This window comes from Chanodichthys erythropterus, chromosome 5 (assembly GCF_024489055.1).
Source record: "Chanodichthys erythropterus isolate Z2021 chromosome 5, ASM2448905v1, whole genome shotgun sequence".
NCBI lineage: Eukaryota > Metazoa > Chordata > Actinopteri > Cypriniformes > Xenocyprididae > Chanodichthys > Chanodichthys erythropterus.
The window spans coordinates 1,286,549-1,304,668 of NC_090225.1; the positions used below are offsets into that span (position 1 = coordinate 1,286,549).

An 18,120-nucleotide genomic window follows, 5' to 3' on the forward strand; every position below is an offset into this window, starting at 1 on the left:
CCACACCATCTAGCTCCAAATGTACACAAACACTTTAGATTAAACTAGAACAAAAGCACTATAGTTCTTCTTTCACATGTGCTAGACTAGACTGTGGTATATCTCATGGTTGAATAATGTTTGATCACAAGTCACAAGAGAATCATGGTATTTTTCAAACAATGTAATATTGCATGCAATACGAGCTAGGTTTACTTAAGCCTTTGGTTTACATTTCATCCTGTTATTAATTTAACGATCCATTGTTTGACAATATTTCAACATGCAGCATTTACATAAAACACAAACAAAGACAACTAGGAAAACGATCCAGTGTTCCATCAGATTACATTGACAAGGAAACCTGGAAATGCAACAATTTATTTGCAAAACATGTTGCTCTGTGTGTGTGCAATGACTACATTAACGGATATGGACATTTATAAAATAATGACAGATTAAACATTAAAACTTGAATAAGATCATTTAGTTTGGACCAAACTACCAATTAACGGCAGTAGCATAAATAAATGAACATCCTTTTGAAGACTTATACCTAAACTAGAACCTTTTTTGGCTAAAATTGTAAACAAAGATAAAATTATGGCAGTTGATTATGGTATTAAAAACCACAGCAGCAGTAATATATTATCGTCTTTCTAATTAAACAAACATTTATTAATGTGTCCGACATTGTAGTGTGGTTTGCTCATTTGCATAAATATTCAATTACTGTGTGCCATGTGATGACTAATTACATTCAGAAAGTGTAAAACCGGCTCTTGGCACTGCTCACCTGTAAACTAAACCAGAATATTTCTTTATGCTCAGATCCAGACTATCAGAGCTACGCTGTAAGTGCAAGATGCTTTTGGGTTAAAAAACAACCCAAGCTGGGTTAAAAATGGATCAATCCAGCGATTGTGTTGTTTTGACCTAGCGGTTGGGATAAATTTGGACAAGCCCAGCAATTGTGTTAAATGTGAACAAACACAGTGAGTGGGTTGTTTAAGCCCAGCGATTGGGATGAATGTGGACAAACCCAGCGATTGAGTTGTTTTGGCCCAGCGGTTGGGATAAATTTGGACAAACCTAGCTATTGTGTTATATGTTAATAAACAGCGATTGGGTTAAATATGCACAAACCCAGTGATTGGGTTGTTTTGATCTAGCAGTTGAGTTAAATGGGGACAAACCCAGCGAATGGGTTGTTTTAGCCCAGCGGTTGGGTTAAATGTGGACAAACCCAGCAATGGGTTGTTTTAGCCCAGCGGTTGAGTTAAATGTGGACAAACCCAGCAATGGGTTGTTTTAGCCCAGCGGTTGAGTTAAATGTGGACAAACCCAGCAATGGGTTGTTTTAGCCCAGCGGTTGAGTTAAATGTGGACAAACCCAGTGGTTGGGTTAAATGTTTGCTCAACCTGCTGGGTAGTTTTATTTAAATATTAAAAATTACTATATTGCTCACATAAAATGAACCCAAAATATGTTGGAAATTAACATTTATAAATATGTTTAGTAAATATTTTTTTAGAAATAAGTTTAATAAATAATAATAAACATTTATTAAATTGCTTATTAATAAATGTTCACCTTTTGATTATTACTTTTGCCTCTAGTAATTATGTGTCTGATTTTTAATTTCCAACATATTTTGGGTTCATTTTAAACCAGACATACAGTCATTTTTAAACAAGAGTTGAGTTAAATAAAACTACCCAAGCAGATTGATCAAACATTTAACCCAACTGCTGGGTCAAAACAACCCAATCACTGAGTTTGTCCATACTTAACCCAACTTGGGTTGTTTTTAACCCAGCATTTTTAGAGTGTAGTTGTGATTCATATGTTTGGCTGGTGTTTATCCCTACTTTCCATTTTAAATAGAATACGCTAAAATCACAGAAGCATTTAAGAATTACAAAAACTGTATGAAAGACTCAATGTGCAACTCACATAACCGAAATTCCCTTCTTCATACACACACATTATTAAAAAGACAAGAAAAAGTAGTGTGGTAAAGGCCTTGGCCATTAGCAGAAAGTTCTACCATTCATCTTGGCACAAAGAATGATGAACTTTGCATTTGTCAGTCCTGTGCATTGACCAAAGCTGCTCCAAACCGACCCGCCCAGCTCCCTGAAATCACTCAATTGACTTCCACATCCTCATAAAGCCATGTTCACTCGCTCAGAGCTTCGACAGAGGCTGGGTGCTGCTGGGATACTGTGGCTTGGGGTAGAAGGCCCATTCTGCCCGAGGGTTCGCGACCCCAGCGATAGGAGCCTGGATGCAGCAGGACGGGATGTTGAAGTCATCGACCACCTTCAGCGCATCATCCTTCACTGATCTGCACAGCTCCAGAAGCTTCAAAACAAGCAGACCACAATCACATGAGTGTTAATGCAGCGATTACACAACAACATCATTATACAACTGGATGCTCTGACGAATGTGTGCGCCGCTTGCCCAATGAGAAACCGCCGACATAAAACGTAATAAATTGCACAATTTTTCATTCATATCTGTAAAACACAGACAGTGAGTGACATGTTGCAAAGGTTTGGGTTTGGGATTTGAACAAACCCCTTGTACCCTGAATATGATCAATAACAAACACAGCTACTGACATGTGACACCAGTGTAAACAAATAGAGAAAACTCTGAAGGTACCAGCAGAAAAATGACAAAAACTGTAAGACACTGCAAGTTATCATGGAACATTTAACCCTCACCATTACCCTCTCTATAACAGCGCCCTCTGGTGGATATTAATAATGCAGCACTGATAAACACACTTTTTAAAGGGATAGTTCACCCAAAAATGATCATTTACTCACACTCATGTTGTTCCAAACCTGTATGAATTTATTTCTTTTGTTGAACACAAAAGTCACAAAGTCACTGTCACTGTTTGGTTAAAAAAATTCTTCAAAATATCATCCTTTGAAAATAAGCAGATAAATAAAGGTTTGGTACAACTTGATGGGGGAGTAAATGATTATTTTTGGTTGAACAATCCCTTTAACTTCCATTTCCCATTGGCCATAAGCCACTACATCAGATGAGATTTGTATGTGGTACAGTATGAGTCATTCATGCGTGAGAACGCATTCAGACTGTCATGTCAGGGTCAAGAGGAACGAGCCGAGACTATTAAAAAAAATCACCCCAATGTGATAAAACAGAAATTACTCACTGTTTTGAGCAGAGCATGCTGGATCAGATGACAAACTGATGGTTCAAAACCAATGTGTTGCTGTGTTTACACTCTAAATGCTGGGTTAAAACAACCCAAGATGGGTTAGAGTTAGAGTTAAATGTTTGCCCAACCTGCTGGTCAGTTTTATTTAACTCAACTATTGATTAAAAACTACTATATGGTTGGCTTAAAATGAACCCAACATAATTACTAGAGACAACAATAGTAATCAGAAGGTGAACATTTATTAATAAGCAATTTAAAGGATTAGCTCACTTCAGAATGAACATTTCCTGATAATTTACTCATCCAAGATGTTCATGTCTTTCTTTCTTCAGAAGGTTTTTGAGGAAAACATTGCAGGATATTTCTCCATATAGTGGACTTCACTGGGGTTCAACGGGTTGAAGGTCCAAATGTCAGTTTCAGTGCAGCTTCAAAGAGCTCTACATGATCCCAGACGAGGAATAAGAGTCTTATCTAGAGAAACCATCGGACATTTTCTAAAAAATATATATATATACTTTTTAACCACAAATGCTCGTCTTGCACTGCTCTGTGAAGCTCCACGCATGACGTAATCATGTTGGAAAGATCACGCGTAGGTGGAAGTACCGTAGTAGGGCGAAAAACTCCATCTCATTTTCTCCTCCAACTTCAAAATCATCCAACATCATTTTACCTTTTTTTGTAAAGGGCGTATGACTTAGTCTTTGCACATTCTCTTTGTAAACATTGGATCGGTACTTCCGTGACCTTTCCAACATGATTACGTCATGCGTGGAGCATCACAGAGCAGTGCAAGATGAGCATTTGTGGTTAAAAAGTATATAATGTTTATTTTTTTAGATAATGAGCGATGGTTTCTCTAGATCAGACTCTTATTCCTCGTCTGGGATCATGTAGAGCTCTTTGAAACTGACATTTGGACCTTCAACCCGTTGAACCCCAGTGAAGTCCACTATATGGAGAAAAATCCTGGAATATTTTCCTCAAAAACCTTCATTTCTTTTCCACTGAAGAAAGAAAGATCTTGGAAGACATGGAGGTGAGTAAATTATTTGGAAAGTGAACTAATCCTTCAATAAATGTTTATTGTTGAATTATTATTCATTAAACATATTAATAAATATTGATTTCCAACATACTTTGGGTTCATTTTAAGCGAGCAATACAGTTATTTTTTAAAAATAGTTGAGTTAAATAAAACTACCCAGCAGGTTGGGTCAAACATTTAACCCAACCACTGGGTTTGTCCATTTTTAATGTTTTTTAACCCAGTATTTTTTTAAAAGAAGTCTCTTCTGCTTACAGAGGCTGCATTTATTTGATCAAAAATAGAGTAAAATCTGTTTTCCATGTGAATATATTGTAAAATGTAATTTATTCCTGTGATCAAAGCTGCATCATTACTCCAGTCTTCAGTGTCACATGATCACAAACTTTGTTTTTCATCATTATGATCTTTCAATTAAATAGTGTGATAAATAAAGAAATTATAAGTTACAATATCTAAAAATACAAACATTTCAACCTAGAATTTTGATGCAATAAAACTTTATCTGCAAACGGTCCATGTCATGATATCTCATTATTCAGAACAGAAGAATGATTCCGTTCCTTTCATTGCTTCATTCACGAGGTGTTGCACAGATATCCTGCGTGAGTCACAGAACCTGCTATTTTCTCCCACATCTCCTGACAAAGAGTTAATTTATCGTCCTGACATTTTGGCTCCTGATCAAGTCCTCCAGAGCTCAGATGAAAGACAAACGATCACAGCCTGTCAGTTTCCAGCAAAGCTCTACTTGTGTATTTTGACTTCTATAACCCTGTACTATGAAACCCCCTCATTGTTCTGTTTGAGAAACACTCGCTTATCTGTGCCACATTAACGCTTGAAATATGTTTGGACACGTCTTGCTCAATAGCCGTCTGTCCAAAGAGGAGTCTGAAACACGTCTGACCTCTCTCTTTCTCTCTTTCCAGCTCAGATGAAAAGAAAGTAGCTCTGTGAAGAGGTTACGTGCCCGACTGAAACAAACGGAGAGATAAGGAAAGTGTGTAAACAGAAAGAAAGGGAGACGAGTAAAGTTAAGTGCAATTTGATTGGCTTCTCAGCACACGGGATGAACAAAAATATATTTATTTTATAAGAGGACAGTTTTAAGTAATGAAGACCTGCGAATATTAACTTTATTCTTTGAAGATCTAAATAAAATTGATTTTGGCGTGAGATACACTACCGCAGAAAATGAAGATGTTCCGCCACTTTTCAAAAACAATGAGGGGCATGAGGGTACGGACGGAGGACAATAAACTCAGACGTGGCCTGGGGGAGATGTCATGTGTTAACACAACAAAATCAATGAGAGAGCTTGTGTCGAGATCAAGGTGATTAACCCTTGTGTGTCTATATGTTACATGTCATAAGAATTTGAAGCTTGGGTCTCATTTTCACCCTTGGCAGATTATTGTTGAAGTAAAAAAGTTTAAAAAGTGAAACCCAAAAAAAGTTATAGAGGTTTAAGTTTATAAAAATTATTTATGAACATTATTTTATATAAAATATATATTTTATGAAACATGGTGAACTCTCTGCTAGAAAATCAAAGCCATAAATCTAAATAAGGTTGATATCTCAAAAAATGAGCTTTCAGTAAGATTTTACCAAATTTTCCCCATTAGACGCCAGCAAAGCTCCGCTGGTACGCACAGTGGTTGGATTTGTGATTTGCATTAGTTTATCTCTCTCAAATATTACAAACACACACAATTTTTTATCACACACATATAAACCACACTCTGACATCCACACCAACACACCCACACAATTACAGCTGCATAATGGACTATATGCACGGGTTACTTCCTGGTTGTGGTTAAGCCAGCTCGGGCATTTCCGGTGAACTGTTCATTCTGTACATCGACACAAAATCATCAATGGTTGACTTTTTAATGTTGCATTCATATTTTAATGCAGTTATCACATTTTCCTAGTTTGCCAATAAACCAGTTTTATTGATTGCAATAAAGACGAAGCTATTGGGTCCGTTTAAAAACGCTGTGTCTGTAATTAAACATGTGCACATGCATTTTTTCCCCCAGCACTCCAAATGTTATTTTTAATGTGATGACCACAAATATTACTTGTTCATCCTTCTGAGACTGTCCTCATTGTAAAACCGGACATTTAAAAACTTAGGAAATTTAACAATTGATAGAAAACGCTTATTTAAAAATAAAAAAGACAATAATTACCACTTTAACCAGCAGGTGGCGGCAGAGGAGCATTTATTTGCGCATATATCAGCCATTTCCTCTAATCGTTTTTCACTTAGTTTTGGACTAAATATTAAATAACAGGTTTAAAAATAAATTTTTTCAATGTGAAGTATAAAATACTCACAAAATCTCATGAAAAACAAAAACTTTTCTTGTGAATGAATGACAGAAAGCGAGCGCCGCTCTCTCTTTATAATCACAGCAGCTGTCAATCAATGATTTCAGCACACTTGTGAAAACACACATTTTATTCAATTAATCTAAGTGCACAACAAATATATAATTTTTGAAGCTTTTTTTCCACATAAAAGTGTAAAACTGATGGTCGAATTGAATTTAGCTGAGGAGGAACACGTCTTTATTTATTTATTTTTAATGCTGTCTTATGTTTGAATAACTAAATTAATGCTATGGCTGACTATTTAAGTGACTATATTCTGATTATAAACTAAGTATTACACTACTGATGCTCAACACATCATGCATATAGTCCACCGTGCATATAGTCCAATTATCTCATTGGCTCTATAATATGCAGCAGCAGGAAACAAGAATAAAGCAAATATTTGCTTTATAGGCCAAATCTGAGAAAATGGCACCATCTGGTAAAAAATTGTAAATGTTTTAATTCTGAAGCAAACAGAATGAAAGCCTATTAACAAAGATCATTTTAATGTTAAATGGCCCTGGGGTTAAAAATTGCACATTTAATGGGTTTCATTTTTGTCCTTAAGGTCCTGAGAGGAACTATTTTGTGTCACTAGTGTAAAATAGATTTCTTAAAGGAAATGAGGGTGAAATAGTAAAATTCCTATAAAAATACACACATGTGCCAAAATGTATGCTGTTGGCATTAACACAGGTGAAATGATGAAAAGAAAAAAAACCCCGAAAAAGACAAAAATATCCACACAAGGGTTAAGGGGCCGTTTACAAGACACCTTTTAAACTAAAAACAGAAAACATTTTGTGTGTTTTGGATGTTCATTTACACGACAATGACATTTTGGGGGCCTGAAAATGTAAACTTTTGAAAATGGGTTTCAAAGTTAAAGTTTTTGAAAACGACACTGTTACCGTCTCTGTGTAAACAAGAATTTGTGAAAACGGTGACATCATGCACATACATGTATTCAGTCTATAGTGTTTCTTTACAAAGTGACATCGCCATCTACTGGCCTGGCAGCAGAATACAGCTTTTGTAATCTGCGGATCTGTGTGAACGGGGATCGTTTTGACAATGCTGTCGTCTGTGCGCGAAAAAAGTTTTCCACCTTTAGCACATCATTGTTGTGTAAAATAATCAGTGCGGAGCTAGGAAATCTCATGACTACAGTGTTACTTTAATGAAGCATGTGTAGGAACGGTTTTTGGTAACTCGTAAGGAAGTAAAATCACAAATGAAATCTTTTTAATGTCTCTGCTGTTTCTCCTAGACAGCAATGAGATTAAATGACAAGCAAATGGAGATTTTTTGCCTTTAAGTTTTCTGCTTTTCTCCTGAGAACAAGACCACAGTAATCTCACATGTGTCTCGTCTAGAGTTTTGGAAGTCTATAAAAGTCAGAGATCTCAATATGTACTCAAACATTTCTCATCACCCCGAATCATCTGAGCCAATTTGGTCAAGATCTTGTATTGTCATCCTGGAATATGGTCTTCCTACATGGTTGTTTAAGAAATAAAAAGTTACACACTCCATCAATTAGGGTTAGAAGAACTGTTGCCAAACATATAACATGCACATAATCACTGTAATAATGATCCAGTCATAGACTCTTAAAGACTCACTTTTTTAACTTTAGTTAGTGTGTTGCAGTTTGATCATAAAAAATATCTGCAAAGTTACGACACTCAAAGTTCAATGCAAAGGGAGATATTTTCTTTTACAGAAATCACTTTTTAAGAACTACAATGAGCTTCTTCCTGGGTTAGTGACATCACAAACCCTAAAATTTACATAAACCCCGCCTCTCGAGAACACACAACAAAGGGGGCGGGGCCATGTTGGGCTGCTTTAGAGAAGAGGAAGAGTTGTTGTAGTAGAGTGTTGTTGTCATGCCGTCATTTTACACCAAACGAGGGTCAATTCAACACAAAAGATGAACATGACGGCACATGCTAGTGGATGAGTTGAATCAACTCCACAGCAACTACATCAATTTATCCACTAACCATTCAGAAACGTCTAAAAGTTGTAACTTCTTCCTGAGTCTCTCCATCAGTGTCGGTTTGAACAATGTAAGGCTGAACACTTTCCTCATTTTGTCTGCGTGAGATTCTCCAGCTTTGTTGTTGTTGAGCTGTTAAAGCTCCGCCCTCTTCTGGAAAGGGGGCGGGAGCCGCAACTCATTTGCATTTAAAGGGACACACACAAAAACTGTGTTTTTGCTCACACCCAAATAGAGGCAAATTTGACAAGCTATAATAAATGATCTGTGGGGGATTTTGAGCTGAAACTTCACACACACATTCTGGGGATCTTATATTACATCTTGTGAAAGCGGCATTATATGTCCCCTTTAAGTATCTGCCTATTTAAATCCAAACAGCGACTTTTTTGTCAATGTTAAAAACAGTTGTGCCGCTTCATATTGTTGTGGAAACTTGAATGATGCACAATTTCTAACTTTATGAAGGAACAGCTTCTAAGCAACGACATTTACTAACTGATTAATATGGTCTTCACTTACTTTTTTGCACGTCCACAAAAATCCCCTCTAAACAGTTACCCATTACTCATAACACATTACATAAAGCTCACAATTAAAAATAAAACACAATCTCCAACACTGCCCCTCTGTGTTGGGGTGAATGTGTGTGTGTGTTTGTCTGTGCTCAGTGAAGCATGAGAGTCTGGCTCTAATGTTGACACATGTAATGATAGGAGAGTGTGTACAATAGGAGTCATTCTAAAGAGCTGGAGCCACACACAGAGAAATCACACGTACATGTGAGGATCTCATCCACAGATACTGTCCTCACAGCGCTCAGACCTCACACACACAGACTTACTCACTCAACAACACGCTCACGGACATTTCTTCTGCCTCACTCACTACCACACACACACAACTCACTAATTAGTGTCAAGTCAAGCACTATTACTGCTGCTCATACGCAGGTTAGTGACCTGAACAAACCCGTAACCTGAGTATTAAACTTCGGCACCAATTGCTGGCACCTCAAATCACTGTGAATTAAGTTGCACAAAATTGATCATATGAAATTGATTGGGACTCCAAAGTAAAGTGTCGTGAACATCTTTAGATCTGCAAGAGGCAATATTTTCTCTGAATAATGCGGCAGATAAAAGGGAGTCTCTCATGCACTGTCTTTGATGAAGAAGAAGACAAATTTCATATTGAGTGGCATTTTATCAGTATTTTAGGGGAAAAGTATCAAAAAGTTCAAAAGTTTGGGGTCAGCCAGATGTTTTAAAAAGAAATAATACTTATAGTCAATGAAGAAGCATTAAATTGATCAAAAGCAACAGTAAAGACAGTGTTGCAAAAAACAGGGGGGGGGGGGTGTATCACAGTTTCCACAAAAATATGAAACCGTTTTCAACATTGATAACAATCAGAAATGTTTCTTGAGCAGCAAGATTAGAATGATTTCTGAAGGATCATGTGACACTGAAGAATGGAGTAATGATGCTGAAAATTCAGCTTTGATCACAGGAATAAATTATATTTTAAAATATATTCAAATAGAAAACAGTTATTTTAAATTGTAATATTTCACAATTTTTACTGTAGTTTTGATCAAATAAATGCAGCCTTGATAAGCAGAAGAGTGTATATGTATAATGATTAATAATTGTAAATTGTAAAAAAGTAAATTTAGGATAAATTGCCTTTTGATTCAAGTACAACCTCATGTATAGTACTTTCTTTTTTATACATTCTAAAAAATCTTGGGTTGAACCTTTTGGATCATTATTTTTTTGTTAATTTTTCCAGTGTTTGGGTAGTTTTTGTGTTACTCAGATCCTGGGTCAGACGTAACAACCCAGTGTTTGGGTAGTTTTTGTGTTACTCAGATCCTGGGTCAGATGTAACAACCCAGTGTTTGGGTAGTTTTTGTGTTACTCAGATCCTGGGTCAGACGTAACAACCCAGTGTTTGGGTAGTTTTTGTGTTACTCAGATCCTGGGTCAGACGTAACAACCCAGTGTTTGGGTAGTTTTTGTGTTACTCAGATCCTGGGTCAGACGTAACAACCCAGTGTTTGGGTAGTTTTTGTGTTACTCAGATCCTGGGTCAGATGTAACAACCCAGTGTTTGGGTAGTTTTTGTGTTACTCAGATCCTGGGTCAGATGTAACAACCCAGTGTTTGGGTAGTTTTTGTGTTACTCAGATCCTGGGTCAGACGTAACAACCCAGCGTTTGGGTAGTTTTTGTGTTACTCAGATCCTGGGTCAGATGTAACAACCCAGTGTTTGGGTAGTTTTTGTGTTACTCAGATCCTGGGTCAGATGTAACAACCCAGTGTTTGGGTAGTTTTTGTGTTACTCAGATCCTGGGTCAGATGTAACAACCCAGTGTTTGGGTAGTTTTTGTGTTACTCAGATCCTGGGTCAGACGTAACAACCCAGTGTTTGGGTAGTTTTTGTGTTACTCAGATCCTGGGTCAGATGTAACAACCCAGTGTTTGGGTAGTTTTTGTGTTACTCAGATCCTGGGTCAGATGTAACAACCCAGTGTTTGGGTAGTTTTTGTGTTGCCCTGATCCTGGGTCAGATGTAACAACCCAGTGTTTGGGTAGTTTTTGTGTTACTCAGATCCTGGGTCAGACGTAACAACCCAGTGTTTGGGTAGTTTTTGTGTTACTCAGATCCTGGGTCAGATGTAACAACCCAGTGTTTGGGTAGTTTTTGTGTTACTCAGATCCTGGGTCAGATGTAACAACCCAGTGTTTGGGTAGTTTTTGTGTTACCCTGATCCTGGGTCAGACGTAACAACCCAGTGTTTGGGTAGTTTTTGTGTTGCCCTGATCCTGGGTCAGACGTAACAACCCAGTGTTTGGGTAGTTTTTGTGTTACCCTGATCCTGGGTCAGACGTAACAACCCAGCGTTTGGCTAGTTTTTGTGTTACTCAGATCCTGGGTCAGACGTAACAACCCAGTGTTTGTATTATAATAAAATGAATCAACCCATTATGATGGGTCAAATAAACAACCCAATTTGCTGGGTAAAATGAACCCAACATGTCTTCTGTCCTATATTGACCCAGCCCTTGGGTTGAAAACAACCCAAATTGGAATCCAATAACGTAATGAACAAGAAAAACCCCTTGAAACGATACAATCTTCAAAATACATTAAATTAACAGTGCTGTTTCTAAGGTAAGTACACTTTAAGTGCACGTACAATAAAATACAGTACAACCGATGTTATGGTTTGACTTCAGCAGCCATTGACTCTCAGATCAATAACAAAACGTAATGTCAATCAAAGCTCGCTGAGCCTGACATCATTTGCATGGCTTATTCCACGGCATGGAAAAAGAGACGATAGGCAAAGATGCTCACTCTTATCTGTCCAAAACATGTTTTCATCTAGTCTGAGGATAGATCCTTTCTTCAGCAACTCCCACTCAACTCACAATAGCGCAAATCTAAAGTGACTCCCAACACAGTCAACAAGTCACAAAGGAAAATGTTAATTGATGGTTGACGTAAGTTTGGAGTGCATTAACTATGTTAACAAATACAACATTTGATTTTAATGTGTAAGTAAATGTAGAAGTTAACATTAACTAAGATGCAGTACAAGTATTGTTCATTGTTAGCAACTAATAATGAAACGTTATTATAAAGTGTTACCGTATTTCTTGAGCACAACGTGTGACATTAAGATCTCAAATTCAAGAGGAGAGATGTGAGTGCTAAATTTGTGCAAAGTCTAGGAGAAGCTGCCGAAATCTCATTTGTGATTCCTATGTGCCTCCTTAAGAAAACCAGCAAACAGCAGCTAATTATAAACAAGCAATCGTGTTATTTTCGCCACGTCCGTCACATGATAAATTATCTTCAATAAGCCATTGAAAACATATAACAATAGTTCATATGAGCGCGCTGAAAGGAACCGTAAGCACATGCCTTCAGTCACGTGCGGCGGCCGCTGCAGTCGCTCCGGGAGAACAGAGGGGGTTGTTTGCACAGAGACAGCGGCTGTGTTGGGTTTGTTCGAGTGGTAAACATGCAGTAAAGCACCTGCTGACCGCATACTGACAGACCGGTGTCAACCTGTGTGGGAGAACCCGAATGAGGCCGCCTGGCTGTTTAATCACAGCTAATTGTGAACAACTGGTCACTTTATGTGTGTGTTTGAGGCGATCAATACCCCCGATGCTAATGTTCACATTCTGCCATTCTCTGTAAACACTGGCTGATGTGTAAAGGAGATCTAATCCGAAACAGCCTCAGATGGGCAGCAGAAAGCCTTTGCGCCTCTTAAACTGATTGATAGCCTGCTGATGCTCTCCTGATGTGGCTGATGGGCAACATTGTTCTTTTGAGAAATCAACTTTTTCTTGAGCTTTTGATATGTAAGAGGTCACTGAACTGAAAACTTCCTTGTTAAGTCTAATAAAAGCTTTTATTGACACCAACGAACGATTCGTCCACGAATGTGCCTATAGATAGGTGAAACTCCGCCTCCACAGAAGAAATCAACGCCTACTTCATCATTAGCCCCGCCCACTGGTGTGTTAGTGAGATGAGAAGAGCGATACAGGACTAAAATAGCATTACCTTTCAAAGCATCCTAATGCAGGAATATGATTATTTATTTTCAGTTGAGCTTTATTTATTTGTATTCGGTTCATTTCACTGTGGATTCTTTGGTAAATCAATCGCATTTCGGACTTTTACGATATGAACTCAACAGTAATGCAACAACATGTCAGTAACTGTGTTCATTCTAATGCCTGATCTGATATTAATGATTCATGTACAGTCACATGATCTTTGTCTGTGTGTCAGTAAATCAAACCAGTGACTGAACGCTCAACTTCACCTTGTTTCTCTTAGTGGGATGAAAATAATCTGCTATTTAAACAGTGATTAAATTATATATAGAAAACGATCAAAGAACGCTCCCTTAACAATCACTGGAGCTGTCAATCAAACAGAGCGAGTTTATTAGTGACTGAGTTCTGGACTCGCGCCAAAACTCACGTTTTATTCAACAAATCTCTTATTTACATGGCATTTGCACTGTTAGTTATGATGAAAGCATTCGTTAGTGTGCAGAAATTGATGATTTCACTGCTTTCATGAGCTCAACAACATGTCTGTGATCGACTACATGTTCATCACTGCAACCTTTCATGCCACAATCTCAATATAATCAACACTTTTCATGATTAGTTATCCTTGAGAGCTGTAATAGTAAAAACGTGCTAAAAGTTTTCGATGCAAAGATGTCAGCCAATCACAGCAGTGGGCGTTTACACTGAAGTCTCACAGAGACACGCCCCTTAAAACAGAGACTTCAAATCAGAGGATAAAATCAGTGCATATGATGACAATTTTTGATGTAAAAAGCATCCAAACATTATAAGTGCACCACAGGAAATGTTATAAAACAACGCAGTTCATGACTGCTCTAAGCAGCAAATCAGCATATTAGAATGATTTCTGAAGGATCATGTGACACTGAAGACTAAGTACCTGGTTGCGGATCTGTCGGCTGGTGCCGGGGGTCAGATAGTTGTGCTCCAGATACCACGCTCTCTCCTGGTACACCAGACTAGTGCCGTGAAGAAGGCAGAACTGTGAGAGAAACAGGAAGATATGCAATAGTGCAACAAAAAAAAGAGACATTAGTGACATCATTTAACACATAGACTTGATTTGCACATATATATCATGCATGTTTGGGTAACTCTTTACTTGAAGCTCTTGTATGTATAATGCATTATATCATTTCATAAATAAGTGTAACCAAAGTTAAAATGCATTACAATATTTGCATCTTTTATATTTCTGAAATTGTTTTTTTTTGTCATGTTTTAATGTATTATACTTTCTAAAGGTGTGACAATGAATAGATACGTATTATATCTGTGGTTACAATTATTCATGAGTTCTTACAATGCTTTATGTGCAATACAAGGAATTCTGGTAGGGACTACTATGAGCTTCTTCCCGGGTTAGTGACATCGCAAACCCTAACATTTACATAAACCCGCCCCCAAGAACACACAACAAAGGGGGCGGGGCCATGTTGGGCTGCTTTAGAGAAGAGGAAGAGTTGTTGTAGTCGAGTGTTGTTGTCATGCCGTCATTTTACACCAAACGAGGATCAATTCAACACAAAAGATGAACATGACGGCACATGCTAGTGGATGAGTTGAATCAACTCCACAGCAACTACATCAATTTATCCACTAACCATTCAGAAACGTCTAAAAGTTGTAACTTCTTCCTGAGTCTCTCCATCAGTGTCGACTCCGGTTTGAACAATGTAAGGCTGAACACTTTCCTCATTTTGGCTGCGTGAGATTCTCCATCTTTGTTGTTGTTGAGCTGTTAAAGCTCCGCCCTCTTCTGGAAAGGGGGCGGGGAGCAGCAGCTCATTTGCATTTAAAGGGACACACACAAAAATGTGTGTTTTTGCTCACACCCAAATAGGGGCAAATTTGACAAGCTATAATAAATGATCTGTGGGGGATTTTAAGCTGAAACTTCACAGACATAGTGGAGACACCAGAGACTTATATTACATTTTACATCTGGCAGAGAAACACTAGAAATGACAGAAAGAGCACATTTGAATGACATGAAAAGTGACCAACTACTGGCTAATTTATCTGCTCAAACAGTGAAATATGGTGCTTGGTTTGATTCCCAGGGAAAGCAACAAATGTGAACATTGAAATCAATGTAAGTTGCTTTAGATAAAAGCATCTGCCAAATGCATAAATGTATTGTAAACATTTTATAATTTCTAGAGGTACTTATAGGAGTAGTTCACCCAAAAATGAAAATTCATCATTTACTCACCCTCATGTCGTTCCAAACCTGTATGTCTGCTGAACACAAAAGAAGATATTTTGAAGAATGTGGGTAACCGAACAGTGAAGGGTGAGTAAATGTCATTTTTGTGTGAACTATCCCTTTAAATATAAAATCAAAAGCATATAATTCTGTTCTCAATATATAATTTACTTGCAACTAAGTGTGTCACACAAAACTCCTACACACGTTTCAAAAGCAGCTTTTCCACCGTCAGATCAAACCGTTGCTTAACCCTTCCATTCCATGACAATCCGGGGCTTATAATGGAGCTTTCTGGAATGTAATACATATGCATCAGTCTGGTTGGTAACGCAAGAGTAGATGGTATGAGATGTAAATAGTGTCTGCGTTATGGAGGATGCTCAGAATTTGTTATTTTTTAACTTGTGTTTGCTTCACTCAAACAGTGCACTCGGCAAGCTAAAGAGAGAAACTGGTAGCCAGGCAACAAACAAGTGACCAATCCAGAGTGGCGATATCACTACACGCATTCTTCCAGAATTCCTGGCCGAGAACTGTTTCCGAACTGAGCTCATGTGGAAATTTAACCCTTGTGCTGTGTTGAAAACCCTTGTCAAAAATGATGCAAATGCAAAAAAATTGCTTCTAAATCTCTCATTATACTACATAATCACCAAATATTGGATTCAATCTTTTTGTCAGCTTGTTTTCTTTCAATTTGGACAGATTTTTTTATTTATTTTTGGAACTGATTGATTTATCTGAGCTTATGTTCTTCAGTTTTTGAGTGAAAAAAAGCATTATTTGTGGATAATTTTGTCAGTTTTTACATAAAATATGAAATAAAAATTGCACTGTTTATCATACAAATGTGCTTTAATGTTTAACCAGGAAATTTGTTTTGAAATGCTTTTATTTTGTACAAAATGGCACAAATTCACACTTGTGGTTTTTTCTGACCGGCCTACAAAAATAACCTATCAATCACTCGTTACGCTATTTTATCACCAAATATCGGATTAAATCTTTTTGTCAACTTGTTTTCGTTCAGTTCAGACAGGTTTTGTATTTATTTTTTGAAAATGATTGATCATAAGCCTCATTGATCTGAGGATAAAGTTCATCTCTGTGAGAAAGAAAGCCTGTAATACTCAAAATAGTTCATGAACGTGTGTGTGTGTGTGTGTGTGTGTGTATCCACACATGCACAGATCCGAGGCCTTTCTTTTTGCTCGCCCACATGTACATATGTGAACATGAACATGATGAACGCTCCTGAACACTGACTGACTCCCTCATTCATCTTCAACAGATGGTCCTTTTTAACCAATATAAGCTCAGGCCTACAGTTTCAAAAATAAGTAGAAAACCTGTCCTAATTTAAAGAAAACAAGTTGACAAAAAGATTGAATCCTATATTTGGTGATAAAATAGCGTAACAAGTGATTTATAAGTTATTTTTCTGCAGATCGCTCATTTTTGACCATGAACACCAAGTGTGACTTTGTGCCATTTTGTAATAAATAAAAACAAAATAAAACCATTTCAAAATAAATTTTCTAGTTAAACACTAAAGCACATTTGTGTGATAAAAAGTCATCAAATATTTTTTGTACAATTTACAAATTTATCCACAAAAAACACTTTTTTCACTCAAAATCTGAGGTACATAAGCTCAGATAAAGGAGGTCTATGATTGATCAGTTTCAAAAATAAGTAGAAATCCTGTCCTAATTGAAAGAAAACAAGCTGACAAAAAGATTGAATCCTATATTTGGTGATAAAATAGCGTTAAGAGTGATTTATAAGTTATTTTTTGTAGGCTTTCTGTAGGCTGGTCATTATTAAATGTGATTTTGTGTAATTTTGTACAAAATAAAAGCATTTCAAAACAAATTTCCTGGTTAAACATTAAAGCACATTTGTGTGATAAACAGTGCAATTTATTATTTTCTTATTTTATGTAAAAATTGACAAAATTATCCACAAATGATGCTTTTTCTCACTCAAAAACTGAGGAACATAAGCTCAGATAAATCAATCAGTTCCAAAAATAAATACAAATCCTGTCCTAACTGAAAGAAAACAAGCTGACAAAAAGATTGAATCCAATATTTAGTGATTTATAAGTTATTTTTTGTAGGCTGGTCATTATTAAATGTGATTTTGTGTAATTTTGTACAAAATAAAAGCATTTCAAAACAAATTTCCTGGTTAAACATTAAAGCACACCAGTGTGATAAACATTGCAATTTTTAATTTTCATATTTTATGTAAAATTGACTAAATCATCCACAAATGATGCTTTTTCTCACTCAAAAACTGAGGAACATAAGCTCAGATAAATCAATCAGTTCCAAAAATAAATACAAATCCTGTCCTAACTGAAAGAAAACAAGCTGACAAAAAGATTGAATCCAATATTTAGTGATTTATAAGTTATTTTTTGTAGGCTGGTCATTATTAAATGTGATTTTGTGTAATTTTGTACAAAATAAAAGCATTTCAAAACAAATTTCCTGGTTAAACATTAAAGCACACCAGTGTGATAAACATTGCAATTTTTAATTTTCATATTTTATGTAAAATTGACTAAATCATCCACAAATGATGCTTTTTCTCACTCAAAAACTGAGGTACATAAGCTCAGATAAATCGAT

The 18,120-nt window shown here is 36.8% G+C and overlaps 1 protein-coding gene across 7 annotated transcripts in view; it reads right to left on the reverse strand.

The window, feature by feature from the left end:
- Nucleotides 1-18,120, reverse strand: part of acoxl (acyl-CoA oxidase-like) — a 145,984-nt gene that overhangs the window by 73,363 nt on the left and 54,501 nt on the right. For 6 of the 7 annotated variants that reach the window (XM_067385595.1, XM_067385594.1, XM_067385593.1 and 3 more), the window contains 2 exons: nt 14,150-14,251; nt 189-2,347 (listed from right to left, as the gene is read on the reverse strand). In XM_067385595.1, the coding sequence (XP_067241696.1) occupies nt 2,171-2,347; nt 14,150-14,251 (279 nt within the window). In that variant the 3' untranslated portion in view covers nt 189-2,170. Of the gene's footprint in view, nt 1-188; nt 2,348-14,149; nt 14,252-18,120 lie in introns of those variants that run through there. The other variant, XR_010895179.1, reaches the window with a different exon arrangement.